Genomic DNA, 27,984 nt, shown 5'->3' with positions numbered 1-27,984 from the left:
GCCTGGAGACAAGTCCCGCCCCGCAGGCGGCACCGGAAGTGGCAGGCCAGGATCAGCCTTTAAGATGGCGTCTCCTCAGGGGGGCCAGATTGCGATCGCGATGAGGCTTCGGAACCAGCTTCAGTCAGTGTACAAGATGGACCCACTACGGAACGAGGTGCAGGGGCGGCAGGGTTACTGCTGTGGTCGGCTAGCGGTGCGAACTGGGGCGGGCTAGAGGACGGGCGGTGGCTGGCCAGAAGCCCAGTGCGCTTGCGCAGATACGGGGTGCCCGGTGCGCATGCGCGATTGCGATCCGGTTGCCAAACTCCGGGCTAGAACGCCTGCGCGTTGTGCAGCCAACATCGTGTAGTCTCCCCTGGGAAAGGAGGGTCAGGCGAGTCCAAGTGAAGGGAACCCCTGCTGTGCGCGGAGCCCTCTGCTGGGCGGAGGGGGAGTGCCAGCTCCTGGAAGTTAATCCTCTGCTGACAGCGAAGAGGGTGTGGGACTTGACTGGAGTTTGATGAAAGACACGACCCCCACGCTGGGAAGGCTCACGAGATGGGGTGGGCTGGGAGTGAGGGATGGATGATAGGTGATGGAGGGTGTGTCCGCAGGAGGAGGTCCGAGTGAAAATCAAAGATCTGAATGAGCATATTGTTTGCTGTCTGTGCGCTGGCTACTTCGTGGATGCCACCACCATCACCGAGTGTCTTCATACTTGTGAGTGCCCTAAATCCTGCCTGGTTCTTCCAGGCCTAGCCCTCACCAAGCAGACCGCGAGCCTCTGTGCCTCCTGCCCCACCCATATCATGAATCGGGTTCCCAGAGAGTTTGAAAGTCTGTGTTTCTTTTCCTGCAGTCTGCAAAAGTTGTATCGTGAAGTACCTCCAAACCAGCAAGTACTGCCCCATGTGCAACATCAAGATTCACGAGACACAGCCACTGCTCAACCTCAAACTGGACCGAGTCATGCAGGACATCGTATACAAGCTAGTGCCTGGCTTGCAAGACAGTGAGTATTCAACTTGGTTTTGAGAGGCTTCTTGAAATCTAGTGAATGCTGGGTGGCAGCCTGAGGTGACAAGGGTTTTGATGGGAATTATGGAGGTAAAAAGGCCAAGAGCCAAAGGAACAAAGAGGGAGGACTAACACTTTACTCCCATATTTCACACCCTCCTAGGTGAAGAGAAACGAATTCGGGAATTCTACCAGTCTCGAGGCTTGGACAGGGTCACTCAGCCCAGTGGGGAAGGTATGTCCCTGGTAGCAGGAGGGTAAAGCCAAGCTCCCAGAGAATTCTTCTTGCCCAGTTTGATCTCTGGGAAAAGAGGGTTATGGAACCTCCTCGGTACCTTATTTTTCTCAGAACCAGCCCTGAGCAACCTTGGCCTCCCCTTCAGCAGCTTCGACCACTCCAAAGCCCACTATTATCGCTATGATGAGCAGCTAAGCCTATGCTTGGAGCGACTGAGGTGAGGAGCAGTTCAGGAGTGGTGTGAAATGACAGTGCCCAGAGCTGGGAAGTGGAGAGGTCAAGCAATGAGGGAGTATCTGTGTGCTTGAAAAGTATACTGTGGCTCTTGGTGTAGGAAGGAAGGGAAGATGGAGGATCCCTAACCTGTGTTTTTTCCTCCCAGTTCTGGCAAAGACAAGAATAAAAGTGTCCTGCAGGTGAGAGGGGTTGAAAGGAGGGTTCCTCTAAGAAGGTTCATCTTCCTGTGGCCCTTCCTTAATGCACCTTGTCTTCCCTTCCAATCCCTATCCCTAGAACAAGTATGTCAGATGTTCTGTTAGAGCTGAGGTACGCCATCTCCGGAGGGTCCTGTGTCACCGCTTGATGCTAAATCCACAGCATGTAAGTAATCCTATAGTAGGTTAATTTCCTTTTATAAAGGAGAAGGGGCTAAGGAGGGACAAAGTCTAGGGTACATCAGGGTGGTTCTAGCCCAAAGAGGAGAATTCCATTTGCCTCTTAGGTACAGCTCCTTTTTGACAATGAAGTTCTCCCTGATCACATGACAATGAAACAGATATGGCTCTCCCGCTGGTTCGGCAAGGTAAGCCAGGACAAAGGTGGGCTGGCGGGGTGGGGGGTGGGGGGCCTTCAGATAATAACACTGTCCACTGACTACTTCTTCCCTCTTTGTTTCCTTAGCCATCCCCTCTGCTTTTACAATACAGTGTGAAAGAGAAGAGGAGGTAGGGGCCAAGCCCCAACCCCATCCTTTTCCCCTTCCCTTCCCAGATATTTATGTGAAATTAACTGTGGCTTTATTTTTTGAAATAAAAGCTTTAAAAAAGCATCTTTCTTCTTCCTGCCACACACTCAGGCTTTGTCCTGTGTACTACTTCCCTCAAAAATCCTCTTAAAGTTTTACTCTAAAGAAGGGCCTTTCCTCTACTGTCAAGGGTCCTCAATATCTTGCCAAAAGAGAAGAGGATAAGACCCTATAGTGAAACTCAGAAACTGAGCCAACTGAAACCCACCCATACCAGCTCCTCTTGGTGAATGGAGTGCTTTCTAGGAGCAGCTCTCACTGTCCTTGTATGCTGCAGCATGTGATGCAGGCCTGAGTGGAAGGGGTTCTAATTTAGTATGGGGAGAGGAGAGCTAGCGTTCAACAGTGTCTGCTGAAGAAGAGTAGTATTTTAGAGAAACATCCAAAGAATTGCACTTTGGTTCTATTACTTGGGTAATAGGAAGAGAAAGGAGGGAAGAATCTGAAAAACATTGAGACCTGTGGCCACTTGGGAGGTTGAGGCAGGAGGATTGTAAATTCAAGGTCAGCTTCAGCAACTTAGTGAAAACCTGTTCCAAAACAAAATATTAAAAAAGAGCTGGAGATGAGCTTAGTGGTAGACTACACCTGGGCTCAATTCCTAGTACAGCAAAGAACAACCAAACAAAAACAAAAGAAATTGGGTAGCAGTGGCAGGGATACAGTTGGAACCTTGGCTTATTCTTAATAGGATTCCTGAGGTGGGAACAGGGAAGTGACTAGATGAAGCCAGGGTGGGGAAAGGGTAGTTGAGGAGGACAGCTGGCTGATGTGGAGAACACTGGCAGCTTTAAAGAACAAGAGGGAAGCAGCAAGGTGTGAGCACCACTGATTATTTGGACAAACATCCCTTGTATAATCCTGGACATGCACTCTGGGCTCTGGCAATAAACCCAGTCAATATTCTTTTTCTCTGGGCCTCTAAATGGCATAGCACCTGGGACAGTGACAGAGGCCAAAGCAAAGACTTCTTGAAGGAAGCAAATGGGGCTGCTTTTGAATCTGGAACAAGTGGGATGGAGCAAGCAGCATAAATGTCAGGAGATCGAAAGTGGAAAGAGATTGGAAAGCCTAAATCTCACTCTGGTACTGACCTATTTCTGACTCCAGTAAGACTGACTTTAAGACTTCAAGAGGGTGACTATGCATACTTCTTGAGAACCAAAGACACTGCACTTTATTGAATGAGGGCCGGATGGCAGAGGACACAGGTGAAAGCCTGGGGGTGGTTACAGAGAAGGCTACTGGAACTGGGTAAGAAAGCTGGAGACATGCCTTTGGGTGGGGAAAACCTGGGGTCACTTCTGGAACTCCCCACTCCCCACCACAATCTGCTCATGCTTTCTGGAAACCTCTAACTCCTAGTGTCCATGAAGAGTGTGGCACCAAGGGGAAGGCAAGCATGGAGAGGCTGATGGTGCTGAGAAAGAGTGCTCAAGTGCATGGAGCAGGAAACAGGTACCCTGGTGGGAACACTGCGGAGCCACCACCATCCTGGGTACGATCCTGTCCTGACCCAGGTCTCCAAGATTCCTAAAGCTTCCCCTGTTTCTGGGTCTCATGCCTGGAATGCCCACCTCACACACACCTTCCCCGTGTACTGCTCACCTCCAGGAAATTCTTCCCATCCAGAATCAGCTTCTTGTGCCTCTGAACCAGCCTCAAAAGCATCTGGATATTTGGGATTAATGATACCCACCCCCGCCATTTCCTTCCTCCAACATTTAAACTCTGCTGGCACTGGGAGCATGGTGCACCCAGGCTGTTATCAAGGAGTTTATGAGAAAACTGGTATTTCCTAGGAGTGACTGGTTTGGGGGTGGGGGGTCTAGAGTATAGGAGAGTAGGACCGCTTATGGGGACGTTTTGCTCGAAAAGTCCAGCCGCGGCTGGAGTTGGGGAGCAATCTGACTAGCCCAGCGAAAACCCTCCAGTTGGGTTTGGAGGCAGCCTGGGGACGTAAAAGTGGGACCTGAAGATAAAAGGGGTTGGAAACCCTTGATCTAAGCATGAAGCCTCGAAATGAGGCTTTTAATGACATGTGGCCTAGAGCCCCGGGAGCTGCTGAAGGCGCTCTGCACCCGTGTCTGGGTTGGATCGGTTGCGGCGGCCTGGCCCAGCTCCGCGCGGCAGCCTTGGTTTTGTCTGTCAGCGTAGTGGTGGCGGCAGCTGCGGTGCTTCTCCCACGGTAGCTGATGCTGACCACCTGCGGGCTCTGCGCAGCCCGCCCCCTGCCTGTGGATTCTTTTCTCCTTCTCACTCTGACGCCAGAATCGCTTGGGTCTGGATCTGTGCCGGGGTTGGCGAGAATCACTTACACTGTTCTCCTGGGCTCCGCGACTGAAAGCACTGGAGCGCAGCGATCTTTAAAGTTCAAAGGAGATGCGGCCGCAGCGCCGCCCTGAGCTTCTCTGTGCTTTGGAAAGGAGGCGTCAGTCCTCGCCTGCAGGGCCAAACCCGCCCTTGCCCCTGCCTACCTTTCTCGCAGCTGCTATTTCCGCTGCTCACTTTCAACCCAAGAAGTGGAAACCCCCTTTGGCACAGTCCTTCACCCGGCCTGGCCAGTCTCCCCCAGGGATTGAGGGGAGGGAGCCGATGGGAAAAGGACTTTCCTAGAACAATGAGGGAAAGAGGGTCCGAGTATGCAGCCACTCCTCTCATCGTAGCCGCACACCCTTGGGACGGCGGTGGACGCGTGCAGTGCTCTTTACCAACCAGCGAACGCGGTCGGAAAGAGCTCACAGACCCACCGCTCCACTAGTAACGAAAGCAAAATATAAGTCTGATCGGTTGACTCCGCAGTAATTTTTTTTTTTTTTGAAAGAGAAAATCTCAGAAGTGTGCGAGACGGTGAGATAACTCTCCCCAGGCTTCTTGCCTGAATATTCCTTCCTAAAATCCCACTGCTGTCTCACTCTGATTCAGGAATTTTCCCTAAGGATAGAGGAGGTGGGCAAGCACATTTCTAAGAGTGTTCTTCCTGTCCACAGCCCCAATTAGGTTATTCTGGGTGTTCTCAAACCCAGCTATACCCTCAATTCAGATAGATGTGCAGGGGGCCAATCCTGAGACTAAAGGTCCTTTATTGAGCAGACCTCAATAAAGCGGGGGAGGGGGCAACGAGCTCGGACTGGCCTTGGTGGAGGAACCTTTGGGTGAGAGGTGACCGTGTCGGGAATGGGAACCGGGGTTGGGCTGGGGAGTGAGAATGGGAAATCTGAAAATGGGTGAAGAGAGGTATTTGAAAGTGTTCTTAAATGGTAATAAACTGCCTTCCCAAAGGAGTAAAGGTCAGAATGTGAGGATCTCTACAAGAGGAGGGAGCACCAGACCCTGAAATGTCTGAAGGGACAATAAGGGGAATCTGAGGAGGTGGAAGATGTGAGAGATTGAGAATGGGGAGGAAATCCTGGGACCCATCAGGCTTCAGTGAAGACACACAGTTGGTGGCTTTCTGGGGAAGGACCTATGGCAGGAAGAGTTCACACTGTAGTGGGAGGTATGGCCGGAAGACCAGCGAAATTACTCCGAACCAGGGAGCTTCAGTGCTTTGCAGCTGGGGGGGGGGGAGTCTCTGCTAAGAAGTGGAGTGCCCCCTCAAACCCAGAACTAAGGTTTAATCTCTTAATCTCCCTCATTAATCACTCACCCTCCTCCTACCCCCCTCAGCGGATCCAGTTTCGCTCCAGCTTGTGTTCCAGACACTTCACTGGGAAAAAGCCCCCTTCTGTGGCCCCAGGATAGTCTGGACTAGTCCCTGGCTGACCTCAGCGGGGCCTCTGCTATCCCAGGCATCATCCTTTTACTAGTCTCCACTTCCCTCTCCTCCCCCAAGCTCGCGTCTGGGGACCATTCAATCCCATTACCTGAGCCCCGCTCAGAGGAGAGAAGGTAGGTGGGAGAGATGGGCGGGAGGAAGGCAGAAGCCTATCAGGAGAGCCCCACACTCCTCACAGACACACAGAAGTAATTGAGAGCAGAGGTAGAGATGGATATAAAAGCCATATAGTGGATGCATGAGTGCAGGTTCCAATGTCTGCTTGATGACATGCCTGGGATGCGGCAGATCAGTTCCCGCTGCCTTCTGGGATCCACTTTAATTGCAGATTAAATGAAACCACAAGGATGGTGCTGAGAGCTGAGACCTGAAGCAGAGGAGTCCCCCATCCCCTGACCCCCACCATTAATAAGCAATTAACAAGGTCCTGAGGCAGCTCAGCTTTCTACTGTGGCCTGGCTCTGTTCTCTGACCCAGCAGTAGCCCATCAGGGCTTCAAGTGCTTTGCTCAAGCCAGGCTTCCATGTGGGAACTATGTAAAGGACTGGGTGTCTGGGGGCTGGAGGTGTCGTTGGAGGGAGCCCTTTATGAAGAAGAACTCCACTATCAAGCTGCCTTCCCTTCTTGTTGAGTCCTTGGCCCAAGTGCTAAGAATCCCCTAATGGGATATGGCTAAGCCCCAACAGCAGGCTCTACTTGCCCCAAGGAATAAACAGGTAGAGAGACATTGCACACCTGATAGAAGATTCAGAGGTCTACAGGGAGGGTGACATAATGAACAGTCCAGGGGGGATGTGTCTGGTTCTTCATGGCACTGCCCAAGAAAACACACACCACACAACTAGAAGAACATTAGTTTCTGGCTGCTTTGGCAGCAGATTAGCATGTTCTCTGTCTTTGGACTATGAAGCCTCCAGGTATTTGAGATGGGGATATAGGGAAGAAACCCAAGCTTTGCCAAGACTTCACTTCTGGGAATGGGACCATGCTCTCCCTTAGCTACCTTTCTATGAAAGAGGGTGGTTGCTTGTCCTGGTATGAGCCCAGGACCAGACTAAATGTGGAAGAGAAGGGAAACAAATGAATAAACTAGTCCTCAGAATTTGTGCCTGGGTCTATCTCACCATCTGGTGGGGCCATGAAGCCTTCCCTTCTAATCAGTCTTCCATGGGCAGTAAGTGACCCCATACTGGTCAGCACCCCCATTTATTCACCTGGGCTATTTCTGGGCCTCTATAGGCTGGGGAAAACACACTTGAACTATAGAAATTTAATAAAATGACAAAGATCCACTGATAGACCAATAGAGAAAGCAGGAGGCCCTCATTGGGGACCAGTACTCACTGGCAAAGACCCCTCCTGAATAGCACCAGCTGAAGTCAGGAGATGCCAACTCTCCAGAGGCTCAAGGCTCCCCCAACTTTTCCAAGTGTTTGACTTAGTCTGAACCTCTAAGCCATGGTAGAGTCCGCTCACCTGCCCTTGTTTCCTTGTGACATCCCCACTACTGCAGTCATTCTGCCCGATCCTCCCAAGTCTGGCGTCCCTGACCCCTTATGTCGCGCTAATCACTTTCAGCCTCCAGGATCGTTTTAAGAGCGTTTACCGGGGGTTGGTGGCGATGAGGGGGCCAGGTTAGAAAGACTGAGGTTCTAGCTGAGAGCAGGGATCCTTGTAGATCGGCCCAGATCCTCGTCGTGGAACTTTGCAAATTCCCAGCTGTTGGGGCCCTGGAAAGCAATTTTATCGCTCACGAGTTTATGAGCCAGAGCGGCGGCTAGGCGGGGAGTCGGCAGCATACACAGTCTAGGGGACTAGGCCCAGTTTTAGTGCACACGCGATTGCTCCCCATAGCGCAGAGTTCCACGGCGGCTCTAGTCTAGCGGGCTCTTCAGTCTACTTCTTTCCGCGCCTCTCCGCCCTGTAGATATAAGGCTGCCAGGACATCAACCCGCTCCAGACCAGCTGCGGCCCTGGGGAGAGGGGGTGGGGGCGCAGAAGGAGGGGCACCTGGGGCTTCGGCCTAGCGCCGGGGGCGGGTCCGAGTCAGGGGGCCCGGATTGGGAGCCAGTGCTGGGGCCCGGGTGTCTGCGGAGCCAAGCGCAGCGGGTGGCAGGACCGCCACATCCCAGCGGGCCATGAACTCCGAACGCCAGCCCCGTATACCCTTCAGCATCGCAGACATTCTAGGCCCTCGCATGGTCCCCCGAGCACCCTCTGGGCCACAGCTTCCAGAATCCTGCCCGGATCCGACGTCGCCGCTGTGCGCCCTGGAGGAGCTGACCAGTAAAACTTTCCGCGGACTTGACGGGCGCGCTGCGCAGCCCTCTGAAGGTATAACGCGGGCAAAGTTGTGGGCCCTAACTTGGCGGTCTCCCCATTTCTCTTTTCCTGGTTCTTGGTTTCAAACTTTCGTCTCACGCCGGCCGGGTCACCCTAATCCGCGCCTGCCCTCGGTCCTTGAGTCAGGATTCGAATCCCGGGCTCCCTCTTCTCCTCCATCAGTCCCCTAGACTTTGTGGCTGCTCCAGGAAGCCACCGGCTCTGCGGCAAAAGGGCCTGGCTGTCCAGAATTGAGCGACCCGTTAGTCGGTTCGCAGTAGGCGGGGTAATCTCGACCGAGAAAGGCCGGAGAGTAGGAGACAAAAGGCTCGAGTCGCAGGCTGTAAAGTAGTGAGCCAGGGCTTGGGCAATGCAGAAAGCGCCGGGAGGCGAGGCTTGGGTCTCTCCAGACTGCTCCAAGTCACTCTCTTCATGAGGGGGCGCAAAGAACCAAAGGTCTTTGGCGTAGCGTTGGGGGCGGGACACCGCACTCCGACTTTCCTCGCTTTCGGTACTACCATTATCTGTATTTTGGGCTCCCAGAGAGGACGCTGGTATCACTGATGAGGTGAGTGTAAGCTGAGTGCTCTACACGACTCAGGAGACTAAGGAAGGCAAGATCTAGGTCCTGTTACCTTCACCAACCCGGGTCCCGCACCCCTGCTCTGATCTACCTCTGGTGCCAACCCTAATCTGCTGGTTCTCTCAACCTGGGACTACAAAAAACTTTGAGGCCTTACTTCAGACGACCTGACCCTGTGCCAGAATTTCTCTGGCCTGTCCCACCCTCCTTCCAGTCCCCTTCCTCCTCAGCAAGCCCTCAGTCTTCCGCCTCTGGTAACTCCAGTGTCAGGCTGCGCTTTGCTCCCGACCCCGCACCTCAACCTGACCTCCGCGCTATTTGGTAAGGTACTGCGGTTCTGGTCCCCATCCTCCTTCCTGGCTTCCTCCCTCTCTCTTTCCTACCCTACTGGACTGACCTCACCCCCAGCTTCTCCTCCAAGGCTACAACCTGATTCTCGCCGACCTGAGACTGATCCCCCGCCCTATCCCTGCAGGCAGGGCCGCTCCAGACTCGCTGGGCCCTGGCCCTGCCGGCCGCAGACGACGGAAGTCACGGACAGCCTTCACTGCGCAGCAGGTGCTGGAGCTGGAGCGGCGGTTCGTCTTCCAGAAGTACTTGGCCACCTTCAGAGCGCGATGGACTGGCTGCGCGGACTTGGCCTGGCCACGCACAGGTTGTTACTTTGGTTTCAGAACCGCCGTGCCAAGCTCAAGCGCGATGGTGGAGGAGATGCGCGCCGACGTGGGCCTCTCTACGCACATTGTCCCACGGAGTTTTGTGCAGTCTGGCGCTGCCTCATGATTCTCAAAGCTCTGTCCCCAACTCCAGCCCGGGCCCCCTTGGGCCTAACTCGGGTCCCCCTATCAGATGAAGAGATACAGGTGGATGATTGAAGGCAAACCCGCGGACAACCCTGACCCTGGAGCCCTGGACTCCTCCCTTCCGAGCTCTTTGTCCTGTTGGGGTTCCCTGATCAGGGAGGAGGTCCACCCCGGGCCTGTCTGACCCATAATCCAGATGCCCATCTTTTCCATTGTTGAGAATAAAGTCGAGGCTCTTCTGCAAAACGCCTCAATCCCATAGCCAATGACAGCAAAATCTGCTGGTTATTGGGGAAATATGGTATGGGGCACCGTGCAGAGCACTTGAAACATGCTTTAACCCTGGTGGCAAACCTATCAGGTAGGTATGTGATTAGGCCCAATTTTACAAAGGAAGAACCCCGAGGTCAAAATTTGGATTTCAGAGCTGGTGCTTGTCATTCTGCCTAGGAGTCTGGGTGGCAAGGAGAAAGTGGGCAGGGCTCTGGCTGTGGCTTAGGCCACCACACCCCCCTCCATGCTCCTACAGGTCGCTTTTGGTGGCAGAACTCTAGGAGGCCTCTCTGCTCAGCAGAGGAAAACTTGAGAGACCTCCATACTAAACTCTAGGCTGGCAAGTGCTTGACTTTTTTTCTTTCTCCATTGTTAAGGGTTTCTGACCTTCCTCCCTTGGGCATTAAGAACCCCATGCTATGAAAAAGTGATGGGTGTCTTGAGAGGGCATATCCTCACCTCTAGGACAGAACTCTGTCTGGCTCCTGCATCAGAAATGTTCTTAGCATCACCAAGTCCCAGGAAAGTGGAAAGGCCTGGCCCCCAGACAGAACTTGGAGTAGCGAGGTTTGCAGGGTGGGGATCCCAGTCTAGCTCCAACGCTGACATTTTTGACATTCATTTATTCTGTTGGCACTTAATCACCCTCCTGCAGGGTGATGGGAGAAGGGAGGGGAACAACTCCATTAGTTGCAGGCCTTCTGTCTTCCCCATCCCTGGCCATCCCAGCCAATCTTCAAGACCATGCTTAATCTTTTTCCAAATTCTCTTTTCCTTAGTCCTCCTGACCTCCTCAGATGCTCCTGTTTCTGCCCAGAGGTTCCCAGTGCTCAAGTGCCAGGTGTTGGGCCTCAGTTGCAGGTAGAGGGCTAATAAGTTTTTCCAGGAAGGGTAGACAGACTGGAAGGTAGGAAGAAACTTGGCATTTTCAGAAGTAACTATCCCTTATTGAGCCATTCCAAGTGCTCTGTGTGGATTAATCCTCACAATAACCCAGGGGAACAGAGACTTTCCTTTTTGTTTAAGGATAAGGAGACTGAATCACAGAAAGCCTGAGGAAGCTTGTCCAGTTGGGTGCAGTTTGTAAATGATCAGGTGGGGCTAACCCTTGTGCTTGTCTGACTCAGGAGCACATGCTTTAACAACTACAGCTACTGTCCCTGTAAAGAGGACAGAGTCTAACAGAAAGAAGCAAAGAATTACAAAAACAGGAGAGCAGAAAAGGCTAAAGTTGGGAATTTAGGTATTGTACCAAAGAGCATGGTCCCAGGAGGTTTTAGAGAGACCTGAGAGCAATGTTTAGGATAGGGTAATACCCTATGTGCATGATGGCCCACAGACTGGTGGAGACCAGAGGAAAGCAGTATATCTCTGGCCACTGCAGAAGGTAAGAAAAAAGAAAATTCAGGGCTAGATTTTCAGGCTAAGAGGAGGAGGTGGTCACAAAAGAGGAATAAGTATGATTGCCCCGGTGACCAAGGACTGTAGGAATTGGTGAAGACCTTACAAACCTGGACAACTGGGGGGAAAAATCATGGACAGAAACAATGACCACTGGTATACTGCTACGAAACATTCTCTGCAGCTGTGCTATCCCTTTAATATACACACAACACACACATACCACCTCTCGTTCCCCTTCCTCCCTTATTCTTTTCATTGCCTTCTAAAGACTGTCCCTCTGGAAACTTTCTAGACTGTTACCAACCCTTCTTGATTTGCCCAAACACTTTTCCAGTCTTCATACTCCAGGAAAACCAGCATGTTGGTTATCCACTTTCTAGTCCTGAAGACTTGGAACTTAGACTGCTGGGTCAGAACCCTATCAATCAGGAGTGATACATATAGGGCACAGTGGCACAAGGTGTCAGGGGGTCCTGTGGCTCTTGACTTAAAAGATTCAAGTCTTTGAAAGGCTAAGAGAGCTGGGAGTAAACATTGCAAACAAGAACAAGAAGCTAGCCTAGTCTAAAGGCTAAAATATCACACAGAAGTGATGGGTGGCCATTCCTTGAGGGGTTGGTAGCCCAGAAGCACCTAGATTTCCTTCCCCAACCAAAACCAGGAAAGCTAGATGGATAGATTTCTTAAGGCATCACTGCAATATAATTATCCCTTAAACAAGAACAACTACTTCCCCCCACCTGCTGACTCCCCAGGGAAAAGTCAAGGAATTCCAAAGCAAATAAGTTTTCTTAAATTCCAGTGTGCCAGTGCTGCCACCTCTTATACTCAGGCCCTGTATAACAAACCTCTCCCACCAGAATGGTCTCTGGATGGATATCTTCTCTCTAAACCCTAGAACAGAATGTATCGCAATCCTCTGGCAAGTATATTGAATCATAAATTGCTGGGCCCCCTCCTATGGTTTCCAGTTTGAAGGAAGCTGGCCTGGGGCCTGTGGATTTGTATTTGCCATAAGTTCCTGGATGATACTGATGCTGCTGGTCCAAAGACCATACTTAGAGACCCATAGTCTAGGAACTCTGGATTTTATGAATTCAGGCAGTGATTCACTCTTACTCCTTCTTTTCCACTGCAGGAATCACAAATATATAGGATAGTTATAGGCAAAAATAGTTTATTTAGCACCCTCCATGTACTAGGCACTTTGTAGTATTTTCTTATCTCTTTTTTAATTCTCACAGCAGCCCTGTGAGGTAGGGATTACCCATTTCACAGATGAGGGAACTGAGGCTTAAATATGGAGAGATTTGCCCAAAGTGACCCAGACAGTAATGGAAGACTTCATCCAGCTATACAGTATTTAAGGGCTTTAAATCACAAAACAAAAAATTTTAGGAAAGTCCTATATAAAAGTGATATTTCAATACCTCCTATCTCCAGGTACAAACTGTATTGAACAAGACCCATAGAGCATGAATGGTTCCTCTGGGGAAGTCATTTAGACCAGAGGGCTAAAAGTGCCTCCCTGTAGATCCGCACCTAAATGAGCTAAGTGTCCTAGGTAAGGTCAGTAGGAATCAGTCAAGGAAGCTGCCAGGACTTAGAGAAGCCAAAAGGAGATCATGTTTTCTTACACAGGAAGTAGAGAATTATAGCCCATCTTTGGGGCAGTGACTTTAGGTGAGAAAACTCACTTGGGAAAAGGCTAATTGCAGTGCCCAGTACTGGGATAGAAAAATTGAAGTATCAGTGGGCCTGGGTACCATGTAGCAAGAGAGCCAGCAGTAGGGAGTGTGGAGATGTGTGGGGCCCTGCTGGCTCCAGGAAAGCAGACAGTAAGGGATATTTCGAATGCAAACTCTTGAAGAATCTTCCAGGAGTGTGTGTGGGTACAGGACATCAGACAAAGGAGAGGTCACAGTGTGCACAACAACATGGACGCGAAATGGCACCAAGGGACTGAAGCAACCTGGGGGCTTTGGAGATAAAGAAGATAGGGCAAGAACTGGGGTAATGAAGAGGTGAGCGCCATCAACTGAAGTGTTACTCAAACCTTGTTCATTTGGTCTGACCCCATTCTGAGCTGGCGAATGAGGGTCAGGAAGCCCCAGGTGTGTCCTTACTGACTCTGATATAGTCTAAAGAGCTAAACTTCCATACAATTCCTGTCTTGAGTGTTGGTGGATTTTGTTTTTCCTACTGCCCCCAGAAGAAACCATCTGCTTAAGAACCAAAGAAAGGACGTTTCAGTAGATGTGAGACTCCCTCCTCTCATCAGCAGGTCCTCAGTGGCAAGGACTGCCAGGAGTGTCCTCAACTACAGATTTCAAGTGCAGGGTCTCAAAATATGAATTATCCCCACAGTGTCCCCCATCCCTGTGGGATGTATGCTTGGCCTTGCCATATGAGGGACATGTCTTCTTTCATCTAGCCTGAGGTAGATGCTGGGACCCAAATCCCAGGATGTCCCAGTTCTTTGAAGGGTCCTGGAGATGGAGAGAGTGGGTCTTCTACTCTGAGTCTGAGGAAGGACCAGTTGGAGCGGCTCAGGTGATATGGAGGATAATGCAAGGGTGGGAGACAGACCAGGGGCCCTTGGAGCAGTACTTTGAGGATGATGAGGGAGAGTAGGCCTGAGGCTCCTGGCTCAGAATGGGCAAATCCCTGGGGGACCCTGGTCAATCCAGGTGGCACACAAATTCTTCCTTGCTGATGATCCTGCTGAGAAAGGAGAGAGGAGTAAGACTCCACCCATCCTATGCCCCCTTGCCCATATGAGGTGGAAGGTAGCACCGCTTGATGTTGTAGTCCAGCCAGTTACACCTAGTCCCCTCTCAGCCTGAGAGTTTGGCCTAGCTCCCTTACCAGAGAGAGCTGGAGAAGGCAAGAGTGGAGCTCCTGAGCTGCATCAATTGAGAACCACCTCTCAGAGTCTCCTGGAACACAGCAGCAGCTTCCCCAAAGCGCTTTGGTCCCAGAGGGATTAGAAAAGGGAAAGTTTAGGTGTTAGGGGTCCAAGGAACTTAAAATTGATTCCATCCTCAAACTGCCCCCACCTCCTAGTACCATAACCAGGAGCTTGTCAGAAAAGGTCAATATAAAACTATTCCCTACTTCATCCCACTCAAGTCCTCTCCTCTATTTCCAGGCTCAGTTCTATTACCTGTAGTCCATCAGGCCTTGCCCAGGCGGAAGAGGCCCCGAGGCCAGCCAGGCCGCAGGGTAAGGCCACCTGGGCATCAGCTAGGGCCCACACTGGCTGACCCAGCCGCTCATGGCAGAAGGAGCGATTTCCAATAACCTGACAAACAGAAAAAGTGGACAAAGGTCCAGGTCTTCAATACTCTGTCTTACCTCTGATGTCCCTCAATACCCTGCCTTACCCTGATGCCTTACAGTGGCCCAAAGCTCCTACCTACCGGTGGTCCCGGGGGTTTGAGCTTCAAGGCCTGGGGAAAAGGACCACAGCCTCACGGTAGAAACCATTTTGAGCAAAGCTGGTACCCAACTCTGGGAAAGAGAAAAGTGGGAAGCTTCCATGGTGGTACCACAGGAGGGTGGAGAGAGAAGAGAGAAAGAAAGGCTCTTACTTGCTAATTCCTGGCTCTGCTGTAAGGCAGCTGCCTGCAGTCCTGTAGATGCCTAGGGATGGGAAGCAAAGTCAAGCTGGCCTTGAGGCCTTTCTGCCTAAATCTTTCTCCTCTATTCAGTTACACTGTAATCAGCAAATAATGGAAGTATCAGTACTATTTCCTACAGAGAAAACTACCCCGGGTCGGGACAGTGATGAAGGCTGACTCCAGGTCTCTTAACTCTAAGGCTAGAGAACTCCTAATTGATAGGTCCTTCAGCCCTGAGATCTTGTGCCTTTCCAGAACCTTTTGGTTCCCCTGCCCACCTTACCTGGGCTTTACAATTCTGTCTGGGCCTCTCCTCTCTTGGAGGATTCCCTTTCTCTTGGCCCATCTCCTCCTGGGAGCCATGGCCCCTGATGTGGAGCTCCTGGCTCACTCCCTTCTCTTGGTGAGCACTGGGGGCCCAATCCCCAACCTTGCGCAAAGCAAGAGACACCAAAGTGCTAGACAGATCCAGTGGTCCTGTGGGCAAAAGGAGAAAGTTAAGGGCACAAAAAAGATAAACAATACATGTTCTTACTTATTATGTGGCAGCTAAAGAGTTGATCTCATAGAAGTGGAGAATACAACAATGGTTATAGAACCTGTGAGGGTGCTCGGGAGGATGGAAAGAAGATGGTTAACAGATATAGGGTGCAGGCTGGACAGGAGGAATAACTTCTAGTGGTCTACAGCAGAGTATGATAACTATGGTAGTCAACAATTAATAGAATATTTCAAAATAGCTAGTAGAAAGGATTTTGAATGTCCCCAACACAAAGATATGATAAATGTCTGAGGCAATGGATATGCCAATTATGTTGATCTGATTATTACATATCATATACCTGTATTGAAATGTCACTGTACTCCATAAATACATACAATTACTATGTGTCCATTAAAAATATTCTTAAAATACATTTTTAAATTTTTAAAAGGAAAGTTAAGGACAGGGTGGGGATGAAGTAAATCCTGAAAGTAGAGGAGGAGAGGGTGAACAGAGGGCAAGAAGGGAAGGAAGGGCCCTCACCTCTTCCTCACCACACTGTCCCTGAGCTGGTTTCCTGGGGCTGGCTGGGGGGCTCTCATCCCATCTGAGGTAGCCTTGGCCTGGATGGAAGTGGGCAGGCACAGAGTTGGGATCATCTTGGCTCTCCTGCCTTCTCATCCCCCACCTTTCCTGGCCTTGCTGCTCTGTGTACCTGCCTGTAGAAACTCCCCTGAGACTCCCCCGCCATCCTGTCCCAACAGCTCCTGTCGCTTCCGTTCCTTTGGACGCTACAATAATGATTACAATGATGAGATGTACTTTGAGCATTTACTATATGTCACATACTAGACTGAGCTTTGCATACACTATCTCATTTAATCCTTGCAATCTATGAGATATTATTGTTATACTCGTTTTATAGATGAAAAGAAGATAAAAAGTCACTAGCCAGAGGCTTCACAGTAAGGAGAAGGTAGATTCCACCAAGGCAGTACTGTGCCATTTCAATCACTATGCCACAGATGGCCTTGAAGAAACCCTCCAATCCTTGGGTCCCTTGGGTTCACCTGGTGAAGGGATCCACTGCAAGACATCTTAAGTTCCTTCCCATTCTTACAAAGTTTGCTTATTTCCCTTCTTTAATTCCCTTTCGGCTCCCTTCTTCCACCCTGCAGCCACCTTCTTCTTGCGTCGTTTCTTCTCTGCTTTTTGTTTCATGCGCTCTTCCTCAGCCACCAGTTCCTCAGCCAGGCGGTTGGCTTCCTGGAGGAGGAAGGGCAAGTGACCAGAAAAGAGAAAAAAAACAGGGAGAATGAAAGAGAATGCAAAAGGGAGGCAAACTGTGTAGAAGGGTCTTGGAAGGTACAAATTAGGGCAGGATACAGGGGTGGAAATACATGGATTGAAAGGACCCTGGAGGACCATGAAGTCCCTTCCTGACAGTCTCACCTCTTCTGTCACCTGGAGTTTCTGGGGCAGGGCCACCTGAAGCAGGCTATCTGAGGCACTAGGGGAGGATGCAGAGGCAGAGGGGCTTTGAGAACTGGGCTCAGCCCCTTGTGGAGGGTACAGGAAGGACTTTTGGAGACCACAGTAGGTGTCCAGTCCCTCAGCCCCCTTGCCCCTGATACTCCATCCAGTCGTGTTTCCTTCATCACAGAAATGGTCCAGAGGGTAATCTGTTAGCAAGGAGAAAGAGAAAGGAAAGAAGAGGAACATGAGAGAGGGGCACACCTGAGGGCCAGCCCACCCCAGGGTTCCAGCCTTGACCCCAGGTCCAGGCCCTGCACTCCCCACCATGGTGCCTCTGCTGCAACTGCCTGCTGCTCCCATCCACATGGATCCGGTGCAGGCCCTGGGGATCACTCTCCACAAGCTGGCGAAGAAAATCCACTACGTCCTGGGAGGGGGAGTGGAGGGGAGGCTGGTGTTGGGGGAAGTTCTGGGAGAGAGCAAGGGGTTGGCTGGCTTGAACTCTCCACCAGGGCAGCCACAAACCAACCACCCAACCTAAAGAAGACTTTTGGCTCTGATCTCTCTCCCATTCACACCTGGAAAATCTGCTGCTCCTGGCTCTCATGATGATTACCTCTTTTCACTATTCTCCTGCATTCCCTAGGGCTAAGCATAGCACTCAGACCAGACTTCTTCACCACCAGAGTCTTCTTTCTTTGACCTGCCACTAGGTCAGCTACACTGAGGCCCCTGGAATTGAGCCCATTTACCTGTCTTCCCCATGTGTCTCATCATACCCTTGAATGTGAATGGCTCCCAGGTGACCCAAACCAAAGCTATCTCATGCCAAAACATACATGCATGGCAACTCCCAGTTGGCCTCTCCTGCTCCTCATCTGCTTCTCTCCAAAACCAAGCTCTCAGAGAGTATTCTCCTGCTCCAAAACTTCTAGTAACTGCCAGCACCATAGGCAGGACTGAATCTAGGGCCTCAGTCTAGGATTTGGAGTCTTCCAAAGATTCCTGGCTAAACTTTCCAACATTCCCTTGCAATCTTCCCTGCTTAGCTGCCATCCTCCCTTGGCCACCAGGGTCCCGTTAGCCTTGGGGTCTCCAGTTCTTGCTGGCTCTGATCTTCTTACCACATCTTTTCTCACCTTGAAGGTACAGTCCAAATCCCATCTCCCTTTAAATCCTTTTCAGATCCTTTCGTCTCCAATTATTTCTGCCCTCTCTCAACCAAATTTTACCCACATAGTCTGTTATACAATTTAGAACCTTATTATTCATTGCTTTGTATTGCTAGTTGGTGAGATAGCATGCAACTGGAAAAAGCTACACTAGAGTGGAGCTACTGGCATCGTAGTATTGATTTGTTCACTGCCTGGATATTTCATTTTGGAGAATTCATTTGAACTTACTGTACTCATTTTTCCCATTTTATCAATGAGGAATGACTCTTCAAGGCTTGACCCACACACTTTTATTTTTTATTTTTATTTTTTAAATTGGTGCTGGATAGGAATTATCATATTCCTAAGTACCCTATGGCCACACATGATCTGAGCCCCCAATATCTTTATAAATCTCCCACCCTCTTGTAACCCTCCTCCAGTCACAGTATTATCTTTTGAAGTTCCTATAACACACCAACTGAGATCCCATCTCAGTGCTTTTGGACTTGTCATTTCCTCAGTCTGGAATGCTCTTTCTCCAGTGAATGACACATTCCTTTGTTTCCTTTAGATCTCTGCTTAAATGTCACCTCCTCAGGGAGGTTTCTGACCACTCCTTGTAAAAAGAGAAACCTCCTATTTCCGATTAGTGCTCCCCATCCTTCTTCTTGCTTTTTTGGCCCACTTCTTATATGTGACATACTATGCTATTTATTTGTTGACTGTTACCTGTACTAGATACTTCCTTTTATTTTTTAGTTGTTGATGGATCTTTATTTATTTATATGCAGTGCTGTCTACCACTGAGCTACAACCCCAGCCCTCTAACTCAATGAATAGAAAATTTTTTTGTTTGGTTTACTGCTGTCTTCCCATCATCCACAACACTGTCTGGTACATAATCTGTGCTCAGTGAGTGTATGCTGAGTAACCAAAGAGATTGGTAAGTAGGCTGTTCCAATGGAGACAAATACAGGGACTATGTCAGAAAAGCCTGTGTGACCCAGTGAATCTGGGCTTTATCTAGTCACATGATGGGACATGATCTGGACAGTGAACTGCTCATAGTTCTGAAGAAGGAGATTGCAAGGCTATTACAGCTGCTCAGGCCAGAGAGAATGAGGCCTTGAACTAAAAACTGAGGCAGTGGGAGCAGGAATGTAAATGAGGGGTTTATTTCAAAAGACATTTCAGAAGTAGATTTTAGTGACTGAATAAATGCGTGAGGTAAAGGAAAGCGGGGGAATATAAAACTATTCTTAGATTTCTGGATTAAGCAACTAGACAGAAGCTCCTGCTATGAACCAAAACTGGGGTTAGAAAAAAGCAAACAGCAGGGGCATGACTCTCCCTAGTGCTCTCTCTGTAGTGCTGGGGGCTGAACCCAGGGCCTTGTGCTTGCAAAGCAAGCACTCTACCAACTGAGCTATATCCCTAGCCCAAGACCCTGTCTCAAAATTACATGAATGAATGAATGAATGAATAAGTAAACAAATAAAGGTCTGGGGATGTAGCTCAGCACTGCTGAGTTCAAGTCCCCGTAGCCCCCATCCCCCCCTCCAAAAAAAAGAGCAAAAAGAAAAAAAAAAAAAAAAACTGATCCTATCCCTCTCTCAATAACTCTATGGCCTACTTAAGGACCTCCAAACCTTTGGCCTTTCCATTCACTCTTTGCCTTCTCTCCAATGCACCATTCACGTTCCAACCAAACCCTCCACTACGATCTGACCTTAGTGCAGTTCTCTCAGTTTTTCCTTGCTTTAGTGTCTTTCCTCGCACTGTCCTCTGCCTACAGTCTTTTTCTAAGGCACTCAGATCCACTCCCCAGGGACCCTGGTCTTCTCAGTCTGCCCACTTCCAGTATTTATTACAAGAGGCTTATCCGCTCTATTCCCACCCAATTTCCTCAAGAGTAGCGTCCCAAGATACTTCTCCCAAAGCTCCCAGTGCCTGCACAGCTGATTGAAAGAAGGCGGAAACGAGATGACCAGCGCGCGCTGCAGGATAGGGGCAGGTGGCAGTCTTTTACCTCTTTTCCGCAGTCCTCTGGTTCGAATTCCTTGCAGAGTTTGGGGACAGCAGCGACCTCCAGTGGGCATCCAGGTCGCTGAGGGCACTCTACAGGAAAGGAAGGCAGTGCCGCTTCAGGGAGCTCGGGATGTTGGACCAGCGTCCCTCACCCTTCTCCTGAAGCATAAAAAATTCTACTAAAGCCGTCCAGACCACAATAGATTCAAGTGGAGCTCCTTCTGCCCTCCTAGGCCCCCTATGGTCGTGTCACACCGCTTACCTAGCTTGATCCGCCCCACAGTCTTGGGAATCGGCGCCATCTCCCGTTAACAGTGACACGAAAGTGAAACAGTCTAGAATTTGATGGGGGCAAAGGGCGGGGTCGGGTAGAGTAGGCGCCATCTTTTTTAGGGGCAGAGGCCGTCGATTACGGAGCGCGAGAGGGTACAGTCTCCGCGGCTCGGGGGTAAGAGAGTCGGTTCTTGGTATGAGGCGGAGTTCAGATGCAGCGGACGTTGGGCGGTGCTGGGAAGTGAGAATCGTTTGATTCGTTAGACCCGCCGCCCCATGGCTCAGGCTTCTCGCTCCGATGGCCGTCTGCCTCCGCTTGCTACTGTGCCCCCGCTGTGGGCGCAACCCGCGGGCTCTCAGGAGAAGCAGTGGGAGGGAAGGCGGACGGGCGCCAGCCGCGGGGAGGTTCGTGGCAGACAGGGGCTACTGGTTGCCCGGAGCATTCCCTGCCTGGATGCACAGACTGGAGAAACTCTGGGAGGGCAGCAGTGCTGGTCGGAGTCGGCAGACGCAGGTAAGGAGCACGAGGCTGGCGCTGCGGACTGGAGGCGGGAGCCCGCAGCTGGCGGCCCGTTACCACTGGCGCTACAGCGTCTCCGGGCGGTGTTGCTGCGGTTGCACCGCGAGCGAGAGCAGCTCCTCCAGGCCCGGGATTGCGCCCGCCACCTGCAGGCGGCGGTGCACCTCTTGAAGACCCTGAGCCCCCGCACTCCCGCCGGCGGCCCCGGCTCCTTCCCGGAGTTGTGCCGCGACTTGCATCTGCACCCATCTCGGGGGGCAGTTCGGAGAATCGGCCTACGGGACACTCTCGAGCCGCTACTCCTAGCACGCCCCATCGGACTAGCGGCCCACAGCTTGGATGCTGCCATCGAGATGCAGCTTCGTTCTCTGGGTCGGGCGCCGGCTAGCCTAAGCCTGACATCCCAACTCGCTGAACTGCTGCTGGAGCTTCCTGTCTATCACAGGCTGCAGGGAAAATCCATGGGCCACCTCCCAAGGGCAGCGCGCCCTTTCTCCCCGGCCCGTGTGCTCCATCTCCTGACTCGGGAGCGGGGTTGCCAGGTGGCAAGTCGGCTGGATGAGGCATTCAGAGGGTCGGACTTACGGGACCATCTCCACAAGCGATGCCATGAGGAACGTGAGCTACTACCAGGACTCCTGGGCCTCATAGGGGGTGTGTCGGATTCAGTCAACAGTGGATTGGGGCTTGGAGGGGCTGGAACCCTATGGAGCCAATATTGGACCCTGCTGTGGGCAGCTTGTACTCAGAGTTTGGACCTAAATCTGGGACCCTGGAGAGACCCCAGGGTAGCTGCACAACAACTGAGTCAGGCACTGGGTCAGGGTGAGTGATGGGCCTGGGCCGTCTTTTGGGAGGGCTGGGGGTTTCTTCTCCCTACTCTGCTCATTCAAATGCCTGGTCTACGACAGAAGCAGTTTACAATGAAATCCCTGAATTACAACTATAGCTTCTGGGCTTCAAGGCAGTTCTGCCTTTCACCTGTCTTGAGTTTTGGAGAACCCATCATTGAGTGGGCAGGGGTTGTGGGACGGGTGGCCTTGTTTTCAGGCTCCAGAGTAATTTCTCTCCTTAGCATCCCTGCCTCAGGAGTGTGAGAAGGAGCTGACTTCTTTGTGTCACAGCCTACTTCATCAGTCTCTTATCTGGAGCTGGGACCAAGGTGAGAAGAGAGGGATACTGGGGCAAACTCAAGTCCCAGGTTGCCACTCACCCATCAGACTATACCCTGTCATCCTCAGGTTTTTGCCAAGCCTTGGGATCAACCCTTGGGGATCAGAGTAGCCCTGCCTCACCCTCTCATACTACTCAACTGTTGCAGCAACTCTTTCCACCTCTCTTGGATGCTCTCCAAGAACCGAGATCAGGATTGATCCCCTGCCGGCCTCCAGGTGAGAGCAGGGCCTGGAGACAGAGGAAGAGAACAGATGAGGATATCCCTTTTTCCTTCAGTCTGTTCTGAAGTCTGCTTTATCCCAAAGGTGTTCCATATCCCCTGAAATACTTTGCTCCTCCCCTTCCAGGGCCTGCACCTGCTGCCCTGGGACTCTGTACCCTGCAGACCACCTTGCTCTGGTTCTTGAACAGAGCTCAGCAGAACCTGGCAGCATGGACCCCAGGTTCCTTCCTGCTCCTGATCCAAAAGGACTTACCTGTGAGTGCCTAGGGAGTGGGGAGGGGAGCAGCCTGGGCTGGGCTGTGCTCTTATTCTCTGTTTCCATCCAAAGCCTCTTTTGCACGAGGCAGAAGCTCTGTCCAGCCTGGCCTCAGAGGAAGGCTTAGCCCTAGAGGTGGAGCAGCAGCTGGGCCTGGAGATACAGAAGCTCACTACACATATGCAGGTAAGGAGAACGGGGGCCCTAACAGTAGAAGTTTAAGACCCTATTCCATAACAACTTGGGGGTGGGGCATGCAGTGGACAGGATGGGCAGAGTGGACCATCTTAGTGACTTGGAATCTCCACTAAACTAACCTGTTCTTGATTTATTGATTTTTTTTTTTTTTTTTTTTTTTTTGGTTGGTGTTGTTCTCTCTTTAACTTCTGACTATGGAAAATTTCACCATATACAAATAGAAAGAGAAAAGTATAATGGAGCTCCCATATTTCTGCCATCAAGAAGGGCTTTAACAGTGATCTACTCATGGTCAATTTTGTTTCATTTTTTTGATTTTTTTTTTTTTTTTTTTTTTTTTTTTTTTTTTTTTTTTTGGTGCTGGGGATCGAACCCAGGGCCTTGTGCTTGTAAGGCAAGCACTTTACCAACTGAGCTATATCCCCAGCCCCCATCATTTTTTGATGTTAACAGCCACTGACCATCATTGCCTAAACTCATTATTTCATTAGAGGTTGCAAGGGGTGATATTCCAATTTTATCATTCCTTCCTCATTTATTAGATAGGTCACTTTTATAAAAAGAAATCTGTCCTCATTAATGATTTGGTTACCATGAGGGATGTGTTTGTGTGTGTGTTTTTTGTTTTTTGTGTTTTGATTTTTTTGGTATTGGGGATTGAACCCAGGGGTGCTTTACCACAGAGCTATATCCTTAGCTCTTTTTATTTTTGAGACGGGGTCTCACTAAATTGCTTAGGGACTTACTAATTTATTGAGGCTGGCCTCAAACTTGGAATCCTCCTGCCTGAGCCTCCTGAGTCACTGGGATTGTAGACATGTGCCACTGTGCCCATTGAGATATATTTTGTAGAGAAAAATCAGGATAAATGATTGCACCTTTCCCCTTTGTTACCAGTGTTCAGTGCAATATTTCTTCTTTCTTTAAAAGTTTAATTCGCATTTTCATTAAAGTAGTACACATTGATAGTTTAAAAAGTGAAATAGGGCTGGGGATGTAACTCAATGGTTGAGCATGTGTGAAGTCCTGAATTTGATCCCCAGCACCAAAAAAAAAAACAAAAAAAAAAAAGTAAAAAGTGAAATAGAATAGTATTTTATAAGACTTCTCATGAAAAAAAAAATAATGCTTTATTTGTCCTCACCTTTGATTCCTATGTCAGAATGATAACCTTTGTCCATTTTTGGCGATTTCTTTTATATTTATGAATAAAGCCATTATTCTTCTATTTTAATTTTGCCCTATTTTGCATATTATCTGTTCCTACTATGGAAGATATCTGTCTTTTGTTTTCTCTTTCTGCTCAGTTTTCTCCTCTTTGCCTTGAATAGGGGCATGGCTATAGAGTTCATGTTGACCCTCTACTTCTTTCTTCTGCATTTCTGCTTACCTAGTGCCTTGGTGCTGAAAACTCTCATAGTTTAGTTCTTTCGGCTCTCAAGAGTTCTAGTCCAGCTGGGTGCTGAGGCAGGAGAATTACAAATTCAAAGCCAGCCTCAGCAACTTAGCAACACTGTAAGCAACCTAGTGAGACCCTGTCTCAAAATAAAAAGGACTGGGGATGTAGCTCAGTAGTTAAGGGCCCTTGGGTTCAATCCCTGGTACCAAAAAAAAAAAAAAAGAGTCCTAGTGCAGCATCTGCATTTGCATGTTGGGCATTTCTACCTAAATTACTTCTGTCTCCTTAAACTCAATATGCCCTAGAGTAGGCTTATCATGGAGTAGGGCAGATAGTGATGATTCTGGGAAGCCTGAGGAAGGAAGACCATGGTGGGCATGTATTTTATAGAAAGTTCCATATAGGGCCTGTGACACAAGTTGGTGGCTGAGCAGTCTCAGAGAAGCAGCAGGGGTTACTGGAGGAAACAGTTCATAGATCCTTGGGAGTAGTAGAGTTGGTCTGACCAGAGCAGAGGATGTGTGTGTGTGTGTGTGTGTGTGTGTGTGTGCATATGTGTGTGTACACATACTATGTATACATGTATGTGTTGGGGAGGGAGTGTGGGACTGGAGGAATAAGCAGGTTAGCATCAAATTATGTGGAGGGCACTGAATGAATTTGAGCTTTGTCTCATGAGTGATGGGGAGCCACTGTAACAGCAGAAAGGGAACAGTGAATATGGTGAAAGAAGTGTGATCTAGCTGTAGGGGCTGCATAGAAGGGAGACGGGGAGACATGATACGAGAAAGGTTCAGCTCTTGGTGACTGAGGTAAAAACAGAGCAAAAGGGACAAGAGACGGTGTGTTCACCACATGGACCAAACACTGCAGAGCACTGCATGCCTCGCTTCTCCGCCTGGTGACTGTATGTCTAGGCATCTGCTCTGGGTGCTCCGGCGCATGTCAGAAGAATCAGGTGTTGTGAGTTTACACTTCTCCCAAGCTGAACTGTAATGTCCCAGAAGGGGCAGGGGTGATCTCATATTGTGTACCTTGTATCTCTTCAGAGTTTTGAGTGTGCAGGTTCTGATAAACGTCCAGTGGCCACAGGACAATTTCCTTGATATACATAAGCAAAGAGAAGAGGAATCTGGTTTGTTGGAGAATAAAGAAAGAATTTAGAGTTGGACAGATTGTTGTCAGATGTGCCAAGAGCCGTATGGCCCTTCCCATCCCTCACTACTTTCTTCTCCACATTTTTTTTTTTTTTTTTTTTTACAGAGCAGCTGCCATATACCCCATTTCTTGGGATACCTCTCTTCCAAAATGGGCTACAAAGCAGAGACCTTCTTTATTACTGTCTTCTCTCTCTCCAAAACCACAACCTACCAAATAAGCTACAAAAACAAACAAAACCAGCACATAGGCGTTTTCTTGTTTTGTGGTTTATGTTGCTCTGGATAAAAGGTAGTAGGCCATCAAGAATATTGATTGTAAGGACATTCCAAAGCTTCCTAAATACCAGAATATTAAAGTAGTCATTACTCTTGGTTTACATACAGTTCCTACTTTCCTTTCATATATGATAACCAAAGTTTTTATAATCACTCCCCATCAGATCCCTCTCTCTGGCATGTGCTTTTGAAAACACTGGTGGTAGGTGATGACAGTAGTAGGGTGTCTTCTTTTTTTTTCTCTTAAAGTTACTAGAGAATAAAATTAACTTCAAGGACTATCCATTCACTGAATCAAGTTGAAAGCAGGGTATTTAGGGCAAAATTGTTCATAATTTCCATCAAGGACTCTTGGAAAACTTAATGAAAGCTATAGATTTCTCTTTAGAAATGCCACAATCCTGGGGGTTTATGGACACCAAGTTGAACACCTGAGATTGATTGATTGAATTCCAGTACTGGGATTGAACCCAGATGGGCTTTACCACTGACCTACAACCTCAGCTCTTTTTATTTTGAAACGGGGTCTCACTAAGTTGTCCTGGTCTAGTTGCCTGGTCTTGAACTAGCAATTCTTTTGCCTCAGCATCCTGCGTAGCTGGGATTATAGGCATGGAATACCACACCCAGCTAACATCTAAGATTTAAAGAAACATCATAATTTGACAAGTCCCTAACAGATAAGCCCCTTTAACTTTCTCCCTATCCATGCAGCTCCTGCCGGAAGAGTCATTAAGTCTCTTTTTCCAAGAATGTCATAAACAAGCTACACAGGGCTTCAAGCTGTACATGCCACGTGGTCGGTACTGGAGGCTTCGTCTCTCTCCTGGTAACTTCTTATCCCACCTTCTATTTCCAGGGTCCCTGGGGGTGACAGTATTCCACCCTCTCCAAATACTGGCTCCACACCACTATCTCCATCCTCATCCTGACTTTCTGTGCCCTCCCTTCCTGAAATCCTACCCTCTTCTCACAAACACTCCACAGTCTCACATCCTATCCTTTCTCTTTTCTCACTCCAGAACTTCCCAGTGTTCCTAGTGAGTATGCTGGGTTGGTAGTCCGCACTGTACTGGAGCCTGTGTTGCAAGGATTGCAGGGATTACCACCCCAAGCCCAGGCCCCTGCCTTGGGTCAGGCGCTGACAGCCATTCTAGGTGCCTGGCTCGACCACATCCTCATCCATGGGATCCGGTTCAGGTGGGGAGAAAAAGCAGTTGCAGGAGGATTGGAACGGGGAAGAGGGGTTAGGAGGGATAGAGCTTTTGGCGAGACACAAAGGTCAGGGGGTCACATTGCACCTGGACGTTTAGCCTGCAGGGAGCACTGCAGCTCAGACAAGACTTTGGCGTGGTCAGGGAGTTGCTTGAAGAAGAGCAGTGGGGCTCTGTCCTGGAGCTTCGACAGACTCTGTTCATGCTCAGCATCTTCCAGCAGCTAGATGGAGCCCTGCTGTGTTTACTGCAGCAGCCCCTACCCAAGGCTGGAGTCCACAGGAGGCCTCCCTGTTGCTGGTGAGTCACTCCCCACCACCAATCTGAGATTCTCCTAGCCCCTCCCTAACTGCTTTAAGTGATCCACAGTCCATACTCACCATTGATCTGCTTTAGTATCTTCCTACCAGCCACCTGCCTTGCACTCTTTCCTCACCAGGTATTTGTAATGAAGTCCAGACCACAGAATGGCCCAGCAGCACCCTCAACAGCCTGGAGAGCTTGGAGCCCCCTCTAAGGCCTGAAGCACCCCCAGCCCAGACCACTCAGTTGCTAAACACCCTGAGGGGAGGAGGACCTAGCCCTGAGGCTTACCTGGTGGGAAATCAGCAGGCTTGGCTTGCCCTAAGGCAGAACCAGCACCCCCGTTGGCACCTGCCTTTTCTTTCCTGCCTGGGGACCAGTCCTGAATCCTAAGGACCAGAAGCTCCCCAAATTTGACTGGAAAAGCCCAGATATTTGGAACTGCATATTAAAGAAGTCTAGAATTGGGAACTTGGGAGAAAGCATACATAAGCTACATTAGAGCCTGGAATCAGAAGCTATGAATCCAATATTACTCCAGTGCCAGCAATCAAGAGTTAAGGGCAAAACCATAGACTGGAACCTGAAGGTCAGCACCGTTGGATGGCTCAGGTCTAGTTCCCCACTCAGTGAAGACATTGTAGGGCTGGAAGTGGGAGGAGGGTTACAGGTTGGATTTGAGGGTACAAGGAAAGGGAAAGCAATAGGAAACATGCCTGAAGCTGTATCCTCTTAATACCAGAAACCGGACTAAAAGAGTTAATTTATGGGAATCCCAAAGGTGGAGTCAGTCC

The 27,984-nt window shown here is 49.8% G+C and overlaps 4 protein-coding genes across 4 annotated transcripts; 3 read left to right on the top strand and 1 right to left on the bottom strand.

The window, feature by feature from the left end:
- The first annotated feature begins 7 nt into the window (after positions 1–7).
- Pcgf1 (polycomb group ring finger 1) lies at positions 8–2,279 on the top strand. Its single transcript, XM_047522939.1, has 9 exons — positions 8–157; positions 597–702; positions 842–994; positions 1,163–1,234; positions 1,349–1,454; positions 1,620–1,653; positions 1,751–1,837; positions 1,959–2,039; positions 2,138–2,279. The coding sequence occupies exons 1-9, from the start codon at positions 65–67 to the stop codon at positions 2,183–2,185; spliced, it is 780 nt and encodes a 259-aa protein (XP_047378895.1). The 5' UTR covers positions 8–64; the 3' UTR covers positions 2,186–2,279.
- Positions 2,280–8,177: 5,898 nt separating this feature from the next.
- On the top strand, positions 8,178–9,819 carry Lbx2 (ladybird homeobox 2). The gene is given in 7 exon segments (XM_053743288.1): positions 8,178–8,373; positions 9,420–9,547; positions 9,549–9,578; positions 9,580–9,645; positions 9,647–9,670; positions 9,672–9,784; positions 9,786–9,819. Coding segments are annotated over 7 exon segments (591 nt in total).
- A 670-nt stretch (positions 9,820–10,489) lies between these two features.
- On the bottom strand, positions 10,490–21,002 carry Ttc31 (tetratricopeptide repeat domain 31). The gene is given in 17 exon segments (XM_053743285.1): positions 10,490–13,933; positions 13,936–14,046; positions 14,049–14,145; positions 14,293–14,339; positions 14,342–14,406; positions 14,602–14,656; positions 14,659–14,728; positions 14,843–14,937; positions 15,018–15,069; positions 15,331–15,477; positions 16,075–16,352; positions 16,446–16,489; positions 16,652–16,797; positions 16,984–17,213; positions 17,332–17,476; positions 20,194–20,282; positions 20,455–21,002. Coding segments are annotated over 17 exon segments (1,794 nt in total). The 5' UTR covers positions 20,495–21,002; the 3' UTR covers positions 10,490–13,850.
- Ccdc142 (coiled-coil domain containing 142) lies at positions 20,615–27,590 on the top strand. Its single transcript, XM_047522525.1, has 9 exons — positions 20,615–21,810; positions 22,061–22,147; positions 22,227–22,376; positions 22,509–22,639; positions 22,713–22,826; positions 26,388–26,502; positions 26,696–26,873; positions 26,987–27,187; positions 27,328–27,590. Exons 1-9 carry the CDS (start codon positions 20,742–20,744, stop codon positions 27,581–27,583), a joined length of 2,301 nt encoding a protein of 766 aa, XP_047378481.1. The 5' UTR covers positions 20,615–20,741; the 3' UTR covers positions 27,584–27,590.
- The last annotated feature ends 394 nt before the right edge of the window (positions 27,591–27,984 follow it).

Source organism: Sciurus carolinensis, chromosome 13, assembly GCF_902686445.1.
Source record: "Sciurus carolinensis chromosome 13, mSciCar1.2, whole genome shotgun sequence".
Taxonomy (NCBI): Eukaryota; Metazoa; Chordata; class Mammalia; order Rodentia; family Sciuridae; genus Sciurus; species Sciurus carolinensis.
The sequence above is the reverse complement of the archived record's forward strand: the minus strand, read 5'-3'. Positions and strand labels throughout refer to the sequence as shown.

Excerpts from the sequence above, each read along its gene's own strand:
- Pcgf1 (XM_047522939.1), top strand. The coding sequence starts at position 65 with ATGGCGTCTCCTCAGGGGGGCCAGATTGCGATCGCGATGAGGCTTCGG. Across the intron at positions 1,838-1,958 it reads TGATGCTAAATCCACAGCAT|GTACAGCTCCTTTTTGACAA; the intron begins GTAAGTAATCCT and ends TTTGCCTCTTAG. Across the intron at positions 2,040-2,137 it reads TCTCCCGCTGGTTCGGCAAG|CCATCCCCTCTGCTTTTACA; the intron begins GTAAGCCAGGAC and ends TTGTTTCCTTAG.
- Ccdc142 (XM_047522525.1), top strand. The coding sequence starts at position 20,742 with ATGGCTCAGGCTTCTCGCTCCGATGGCCGTCTGCCTCCGCTTGCTACT. Across the intron at positions 26,874-26,986 it reads ATCCATGGGATCCGGTTCAG|CCTGCAGGGAGCACTGCAGC; the intron begins GTGGGGAGAAAA and ends CTGGACGTTTAG. Across the intron at positions 27,188-27,327 it reads AGGAGGCCTCCCTGTTGCTG|TATTTGTAATGAAGTCCAGA; the intron begins GTGAGTCACTCC and ends TTCCTCACCAGG.